This window comes from Canis lupus, chromosome 26 (genome assembly GCF_003254725.2).
Source record: "Canis lupus dingo isolate Sandy chromosome 26, ASM325472v2, whole genome shotgun sequence".
In the NCBI taxonomy this organism is placed as follows: Eukaryota; Metazoa; Chordata; class Mammalia; order Carnivora; family Canidae; genus Canis; species Canis lupus.
In genome coordinates, this window is record NC_064268.1 from 4625140 (window position 1) to 4634295 (window position 9156).

The window sequence follows — 9156 nt, forward strand, 5'->3', positions numbered from 1 at the left end:
AAGCTAATTCTCAACAGACAAAACAAGGTTTAGTTTGTCCTAAAAGATGAGTTTTGTTACCAGCCCGCCTGGTGGAAAATTGAAGCACTGACCAGAGGTAAAACCAGCTTTCATTGTAATGTAAGCGAACACAAAGCTTCCAGCTACCACAACAAAGGAGGAGTCACCAACCACTGTAAGGGCAAGAGTGGGAGATGGCCTTGGCCGGTGGAATTTCTTGAGACAACATCAACCCCTTTGACGAGAAAGCATGCATGGCACACGCCCACCATGAGACCGCTAGGCCTCTGTTCTGACACACAGTCAACAACACTCCTGTCCACTTGTGGTGCCTTTGTCACTTCCCTGATGGCACACAAATGGTTTAAGAGAAGCAGTTCACATCCTGCAGCCATCCAGGTAAGAGATTATTGGAAAAGAACAAGTAATTAAAACATCTGCTGGAGCTATCCTCGGTCTTCAGTAGACTTAGAACCAGTTGCTTCAAACCTACCTGGTCAGGTGGTCAACATGCTCACTCTGGCCACCCTGTCTGCTTCTGTTTCTGGAACAAGCCAATCTCATTCCTTTTTTTTTTTTTTTAAGATTTTATTTATTTACTCATGAGAGACACACCCAGAAAGAGAGGCAGAGACACAGGCAGAGGGAGAAGCAGGCTCCATGCAGGAGCCCGATGTGGGACTCGATCCCGGGACTCCAGGATCATGCCCTGGGCCAAAGGCAGGCACTGAACTGCTGAGCCACCCAGGGATCCCATCCAAGCTCATTCCTGCCCCAACCTCTGCCCCTCCTCATCTCTGTCTGGAGCTCCTTTTTTTTTTTTTTTTTTTTTTTTTTTTTTTTTTTTGGCTGGGTACAGTATACTTTATTGATGGTACATGACAAGGTAGGGCTCCCCAAGCCCCTCCCCTTCCTCCAGGTCTAGGATGTAAATTGGAGATCAGGAGATGGAGTGTGTTGGGGGATTAAGTTGGGGCAGGGACTCCCCAGCAGCTGAGGGCCTCTCTCTTCCTCTTGTTCTTGCTGGGGCTGGTGGTCCAGGAGGCTCTTACTCCTTGGAGGTCATGTGGACCATTAGGTCCACCACCCGGTTGCTGTAGCCAAATTCATTGTCATACCAGGAAATGATCTTGACGAAGTTGTCATTGAGGGCAATGCCAGCCCCGGCGTCAAAGGTGGAAGAGTGGGTGTCACTGTTGAAGTCACAGGAGACAACCGGGTCCTCAGTGTAGCCCAGGATGCCCTTGAGGGGGCCCTCCGATGCCTGCTTCACTACCTTCTTGATGTCGTCATATTTGGCAGCTTTCTCCAGGCAGCAGGTCAGATCCACAACTGACACATTAGGGGTGGGGACATGGAAGACCATGCCAGTGAGCTTCCTGTTCAGCTCAGGGATGACCTTGCCCATAGCCTTGGCGGCGCCAGTGGAAGCAGGGATGATGTTCTGGGCAGCCACTCGGCCGTCATGCCACAGCTTCCCAGAGGGGCTGTCCACAGTCTTCTGGGTGGCAGTGATGGCATGGACGGTGGTTATGAGGCCCTCCACGATGCCAAAGTGGTCATGGATGATTTTGGATAGAGGAGCCAAGCAGTTGGTGGTGCAGGAGGCATTGCTGACAATCTTGAGGGAGTTGTCATACTTCTCATGGTTCACGCCCATCACAAACATGGGGGCATCAGCAGAAGGAGCAGAGATGATGACCCTCTTGGCCCCGCCCTTCAAGTGAGCCCCAACCTTCTCCATGGTGGTGAAGACCCCAGTGGACTCCACAACATACTCAGCACCAGCATCACCCCATTTGATGTTGGCGGGATCTCGCTCCTGGAAGATGGAGATGGACTTCCCATTGATGATAAGTTTCCCATTCTCAGCCTTGACTGTGCCGTGGAATTTGCCGTGAGTAGAATCATACTGGAACATGTACACCATGTAGTTGACATCAATGAAGGGGTCATTGATGGCGACAATATCCACTTTGCCAGAGTTAAAAGCAGTCCTGGTGACCAGGCGCCCAATACAGCCAAATCCGTTCACTCTGACCTTCACCATCATGTCTCGGGGACGCGGCTGGCCCTACACCAGAAGATGCGGCTGTCTGTCAAACAGGGAGGAGCAGAGAGCTATCTGGAGCTCCTACTCCTGGTTTAGCTCCTTTGCCCCCTCCTTCCTTAGAGGGACATCCTCATGCCACTTCCTGGTCTCGGTCCTCACGCCACCTCCTGGAGAAGCCTCCTGGACCCAGCTGCCTCTGGCAGCTCCAACAACCTGGTCCAGTCTCTCTTCATCAAACCACCTCATTTATTGCCTTCATAGCATTTATCCTCACCTAGAAGTCCTCTGTGTGTGTGTATGTGTGTGTGTGTGTGAGTGTGTGTGTGTGTGGTTTATTCATTTGCCTGTGCACGGTCTAAACCCTCCCTCCTTTGTGTGTGAGCTCCTGAAGGCCGGGCCTCAACTGTCAAGGTGGCCAGGAGGCCCCCAGGACCACATCGGTGCACAGCACATGGGAGGATGGGACATGAACCAGGGGTGGTAGATCTGCCTTCACACTGAGACCCCAGCACACCTACCACCATGGAGATGGTCCCAGGAAACTTGTCTTTAAAGAGTCAGATCCTTGGCTGTAAATTGGAGAGAACAAGGCAGGAGAGGACTTTTACTCTTTGATTTGAACCAAGGACACCTCTAAAGTGGGCAGGGTTTTTTTAAAGATTTTATTTATTTATTAGAGAGACAGAGAAAGAGACAGAGAGAGAGAGAGAGAGGCAGAGGGAGAAGCAGGCTCCATGCAGGGAGCCTGATGTGGGACTCGATCCCGAGTCTCCTGGATCACGCCCTGGGCTGAAGGCGGCGCTAAACCGCTAAGCCACTGGGGCTGCCCTAAAGTGGGCAGTTTTAACCTAAAAATAAGACTGGGCTAGGGAACATCCAGGCAAGCCCACAGCTGAGCTATGTACCAACAGTGCAGCACAGCTTCTCCTGGCCTTCGACGACGTCCACCATGTTTGGGATCCTTGCCACTCGTTGTGGTGGGCACGCAGGATGGACAGATCTCAGGGTATTGGGAGCAGCAACCACCCTGCATCTGAACTTTCAAATCAGGTCCCACACACATGAAACTTGGTCTCATCTACATGCATACAGGGGACGGCCTGTCCTCCCTACCCAGGTCTGCTCCAACTCCGTGGGGTCATGTTGAATAAGTGCCCACGGCTCTGGAGGCTCATCCTACTCCTAAATGTGGTCCTTCCAGAAGTGGCACTAGTTTCCACTCTTGATGGCTTTGTTGGAAGTAGATAGTCTTTATGGATCTCTAAAATATTTTATTTGGTGGAGATTGGAAGTAGAGATGGTGTAAAACTCACCGCAGGCCACTCTCATGTCATCACATGGGAGGCAGCACATGGGACCACTGGAAACGTCCATCCTCCCATACACCCTCCCTGGCAGGCAGGACATCCCCCATCCTAAGGAGACAGGTGTACCTGGGTATCGGGCCCCAGGTCCTGGCCCAGTTGGCCTCAGAGCCTGGAGACCAGTGGCAAGAAGAGGGCTGACACCTTCCTCTGCAGAACACTGCCCTGCTTATCTCCCTCTGGGAGGGAGGGAGTTCCCTCTTTGGGAGCTTGGTTTGGCAGCAACTGGGTGCCATCCCCTCTTCCCTGGGCCTCTCTGCATTTGCCTGGACTGAAGCTGGGTCAGCAGGGTGGGGGGCAGTCTGTAGCTACATCAATGATGACAAACTGCAGAACCGGAGCTGGAGAAAGCCACACTGGAGAAAGCCAAGGCTCTGCTGCTCGGGAAGAGAGCTGGCTACTCTAAAATTAGGAGGCAGGAGGCTTTCACCTGAGATTCACCTGCACAGAATGTTCCAAGTCCAGAAGGCTCGGGCAGCCTGGACCTGGCCTCTCTGAGAAGGCCAGAGCATGAACAGTGGCCACCTGGCCCAGCCAGGTCCCCAGCTAGCACAGATGTTGAGAACACCTGTCGGGGACCAGCCACGCCCCAGTCCCTGCCCTGGGGGCTCCAGACCCACATCAAGATGCAGAAGGGCCTCCCTCCAAATACAGCCTGTTAGGCCGGAATTTGTGCCCTGAGAGTTACAGCCTCTTTGGAATGTCCTATCGATCACCTCTTTCTTGCAGCTGGGTCTTTGCTCTTGGTAGGTGTATAGGTGGGTGTCTTTGAGAAGGTAGAAGAAAGGATAATGGAATTATTAGGAACCATCTAAAGAATGATTAAATATCTTTCCAGGTAAAATTACCCACTAACATCTATGTACATCTTTTTTTTTTTTAAGATTTTATTTATTTATAGAGACAGAGAGAGAGGCAGAGACACAGGCAGAGGGAGAAGCAGGCACCATACAGAGAGCCTGACGTGGGACTCGATCCAGGGTCTCCAGGATCACCCGCTGCACCACCGGGGCTGCCCGCATCTATGTACATCTTAAATACGCTGCATTGAGAGGTTTGAAATTATTTTTAGGCCACCATGTTAAGTGTTTTATCCCCCTGGGTTGAGTATCAGGCACTGCTCCAGGAGCGATTAGCATCCCCATTCTACAGACAAGCATGGTGCAGAGACACTGAGGGCCTGCCGGGGTCCCCGAGAGGGCAGCAGCAGAGCTGGGATTCAGACCCGGGCAGTCTGGCTCTGCGGTAAAAGCTCCTGTCTGCTGGGGTTCCCGCTCGGGGGACTTGGAAGAACCCCATCTCCTGTCTCTGCATCCAGCTCAACCTGCCACCTCCCCACGTGCGTGCTACACCTCAACTCCACTGTTTGTTCCCCCTGCAATGTCCCGTCTGAGAACCATGGATGCCCCATCCATCCCACCTCAGCCATGAGCCGGCTGGCTCCAAACCACAAGAGCACACTCAGTCTACACCATACAGTCTAGCCCTTATGTCCTGCCCACACCTTCTACGGGCTATATCTTGTCTTCCCAGACAAACTGCAAGCTCTTCAGATGGTAACTAGTGGACTTGAAAAAATTATCTCCCGTAATATCTAACATAGAGTTGGTTACCGCTATGGTCTGAATGTCAGTGTCCCCCCCAAAACCCATCTGTTGAAATCCTATTACCCACAGTGACTGTGGGAGATGATTAGGTCATGAATGGAATGAGTGCTCTTGTAAAAGAGACCCCACAGAGCTCCCTCACCCCTTCTTCCCAATGAGGGTATAACAGGAAGTGGCCTTCTCCTGACCTTGCTGGCACCCTGATCTTGGACTTCAGCCTCCAAGACCACGAATGATAAATTTCTGTTGTTTGTAAGCTACTTAGTCCGTGGTATTTTGTGATAGCCCAGCCCGAACAGGTCCCATCTACTCCAGGCTAGGGAATGGTTAACCTGCCTGTACCACCCATGGATTGCCCCAGCACTTATGCTTGCACTAACTTGTCAGTGCACCCCAACACCAGTGCTAGTGCTAGGGAGGTTCATGTTTCCTTGGCAACTTACCAAGTCACTCTGGCTCCAGTTCCCATTCTGTAGCTCTGTCCCCAAGGCTGATTGGTCTTTCTTAACAGGAGGGTTGTAGGAATAAGTCACCTCCAGGCAGCAGGGGGAGGGTTTGAGTCTGGACAAGTCTTGTTGAGTAAGGAACAGGCGGGGCCAGATAGGAAGCAGTAGGTAAGGGACCAAGGGTTCAGGTTCACAAAATTCCAAAAATGTGAAGGTGAAAGGAAACCAGAGATGAAGAAACAAGCCATACCATCCTGTCTCAGGTATCAGGGAGAGGGGTTCTGGTTCTAACAGCTACTTGTGACCAAAAAACATTACCAGACCCTAAAAAGGTAGTAAGCCATTAAAGATGTGATCACTAGTCTGTACTCAAGGATGCTATCAGTAGAGATGTTAAAAGGATTTAAGTTCCTGACTGTCTTTCAATAAAACACCAACTCTACAAGCCCCCAGTGGCCACCCTGTCCGGACCCCTCTCACTCCTGAGAGCTTTTTCTGTATCTTCACTTAATACAACTCTAACACTTTACTCACTCTCCTTTGTCCTGGAGATTCATTCTTCAACTTCATGAGACGAGAACCTCGCTCTCCAGCCTCAATGTGTGTCCACGTAGGCTCCCTGAGTTATGTTAACTGGCAGCAGATGGCAATGAGATGTGTTCAGTAATTCCAGCCTTTGTCTTCAAGGGGCTCATATCCATCCTGAAGATGGCCGTAGGTGTAAAAGGGGGTAAAATATAGTTTTAAGGAAAATGGAGATATTTAAGGGAAAAAAATCAACACAGAGAAACCACAGATCCTCAACACTGTGCCAAGCACAGCTAAAGCGCCTCTGCTGGCCACTGGGCCATGAAGGGAGGGATGTGTTTTGCTCTCAGAATCCTCTTTCCAATTCTCCAACACCATGAATCCAGTCGTCAAAACCAGAGGTAAAGGACACCTGTCCTGGGACTGTGGCAGGGGTCCCCAAGACACAGGAGGGGCCACTCTGGGTCTGCAGTGGAATAAATAACAAACAGTTCTGAGGCGATGAGGGAGGCAACTATTAAGGCCCAATCTCCAAAAAAAAATAATATATTTGGGGAATAGTTTGCAAAGATACGTTTTGGAGGAGACAAGGGTTTTTAACTCAAAGGGATGCTCACCAGAAACTTGCTCATTACATGGAGATTGGAAAAAAATACTAATAATCCATCATGGAAAAGGAGTTTTGCTGTATCTGGAGCTTGTTTACTTTCCTACCAGGGAAGAAAAAAACTCATCAGTCGTGTGTTCACGGTGACTTTATTTGTCACAGCCCAAAAGAAGGATTAGTTCAGGTGTCCTTCAGCAGGTGAGTGGGTCAGCAGAAGAGCATCCACACCAGGGCACACTCCAGAGCCATATCCAAGGAGCAGAACATTGAGACACATGATTACTTGGAGGGATCTCCAGGCTATTATGTTGCGTAGCGGGGGGAAAAAATCCAATCCTGAAAAGTCATTTACTATGTGATTCCATATATATAATGTTTTTTGAGCTGACAAAAATTTTAGAAAAGGAGAGGCTGTTAATGGGGGGAGTAAAGGCAGAAGTTAAATACAGAGAAGTTTAAATGTCCTTATAACCTGCAGCCCATTGACAAATACTTGAGTCAGGCAGAGTGTAAGTTTCCTCCAAGAAGCTCCCAACTGTCTTAATGTTGATGCCTTGCTAGAGGGAAAAACCACCTTAGCTTTACTGTTAATAGCAAGGCCTCTAGTATCCTTGGGTCTTCTTTAGTATATGAAAATCGTTTTAGAAACTTCCCTGTCTTTACCTCCCCCAGCTCCATAGTATACAACCAGTCATCCCTCACAAGCCTGGGGCAGCAGCTCTTCCTGGCCACGGGTCCTGTCCCCATGCTTTAATAAAACTACCTTTTTCCACCAAAGACATCTCAAGAATTCTTTCTTGGCCCATCGGCTTTGATCCTTAACATCTTTTCCTACATCACACACATACACACACACACACACACACACACACACACACACATGCAGGCACACAAAGGGGTGCAAGATGAGACATCCCAAAATGTGCCACTTTGGCAAAAAGATTATTTTGAGTTAAAAGTAGTCAAAACCCAGCATATGCAGGAAAGGCTCTCTGCCTCCCCCAGAACTACCTACACTGACCTTGAAAAGGAGAGTCTGTCTAGGGAGGACAAGCTTTCATGAGGCCCCCGAGACCCCACAACCCAAAGGAATTCATCTGCATAATAGAATGACCTCGTTTTTCCAAATACCTGCTTTCACCTTCTTGCCAATGAGATTTCTCAACTTGGTATCCTCAGACTCCCACTTTTTCCTTAGATCACAGAAGCTTCCTGTTGCCTTATTGTCTGGGGAATTGCCTGTATGCATGGATTCCTCATAGGTACGCCCATTAAATTTGGTTTTCCCCTGTTCATTTGTCTTATGTCTGTTTGATTCCCAGTCCAGCTAGAAGGACCACAGAGCAGAGAGAGGTCTTCCTCCCCAACACACACAGACACACAGCTGGCTACATGTGTAACTGGTGGAGGGGAAGTAAAATCTGGGAGCTGCACAAACCCCAATGTCCTAATTGTGATGTCACAACTGTTACCATTGCAGGGTGCTGGGCAAAGAGGACAAAGAATTATTTCTTGTGGTGATAAAACTATTATTTCTTGAAACTGCCTATGCTATGCTTTTTAAAAGACATAAAAAATTATCTCAAAGAACTTTGTGTCCAATCATGATACAAACAACAGACAAGCCAAGTTTGAAGGGCATTCTATCCAATACCTGACTAGTACTCCTCAAAACTGTGAAGATCATAAAAAACAAGGAACATCTGAGAAAGTCAGCCAAAAGGAGCCTAAGGAGACCAGACCACGGTATGTAATGTGATATTCTGAATGGGATCCTGGCACAGAATGAGGACATTAGGTAAAAATTAAGGAAATTGAAATAAAAATAGACTTTAGTTAATAATGTGTGGATACTGAACCAAAGGTTATGATTTAAAAATACTGTAGAGATTAAGATGTTGGGGTGCTTGGGTGACTTAGTTGGTTAAGCATCTGCCTTTGACGCAGATCATGATCCCAGGGTCCTGAGATGGAGTCCCACATCAGGCTCCCTGCTCAGCGGGGAGCCTGCTTCTCCCTCTCCCCCTGCCACTCCCCCTACTTGTGTGTACAATTTCTCTCTCTGTAAAATAAATTTTGAAAATTAAAAAAAAAAGAAAGACATTAAGAAGTTAAGGCTAAGGAAACCAGGTATGGGGTATATGGCAACTCTGCACTATCTTGGCAACTTTTCTGTACATTCAAAACTATTATAAAATCAATTAATTTTAATACTATATTTTGTAATTAATTATTAAGTAAATTGCCATTGTCCATTTGGGGATAATGTCAAAGCACATGGACCAACTCTGTCCTAATGACACCAGGATTCCCTTTACTAGCTGCCATGAAAACCATTTGTAGCCATAGTAGGCTTCACGCATCCTCCATGAAAATGGTTGTTTCATTACCATAAAAAGCAGTATTGGGGAGCTCCCCAGTGAAGCCACCAAACAGAATCCATGCTGGCATCCATTCTTTCAGGGTGGCTGAAGTGACACTGAGAAGAAATTCTTGTGAGCATTTAGTCCACACACACAAAAAATTATAAGCTAAAATATTGACTCTAAGC

The 9156-nt window shown here is 48.4% G+C and overlaps 1 protein-coding gene and 1 long non-coding RNA gene across 2 annotated transcripts; both read right to left on the reverse strand.

Moving 5' to 3' along the window:
• Positions 1 to 928: 928 nt before the first annotated feature.
• Positions 929 to 2050, reverse strand: LOC112676311 (glyceraldehyde-3-phosphate dehydrogenase-like). The gene has a single exon (XM_025473374.3). It carries the CDS (start codon positions 2048 to 2050, stop codon positions 1049 to 1051), a length of 1002 nt encoding a protein of 333 aa, XP_025329159.2. The 3' UTR covers positions 929 to 1048.
• A 4685-nt stretch (positions 2051 to 6735) lies between these two features.
• LOC112676427 (uncharacterized) lies at positions 6736 to 8345 on the reverse strand. The gene is made up of 2 exons (XR_003146520.3): positions 7737 to 8345; positions 6736 to 6989 (listed from the first exon to the last, which is right to left on the reverse strand). It is a non-coding gene; the product is annotated as an uncharacterized LOC112676427 (long non-coding RNA).
• Positions 8346 to 9156: the final 811 nt, after the last annotated feature.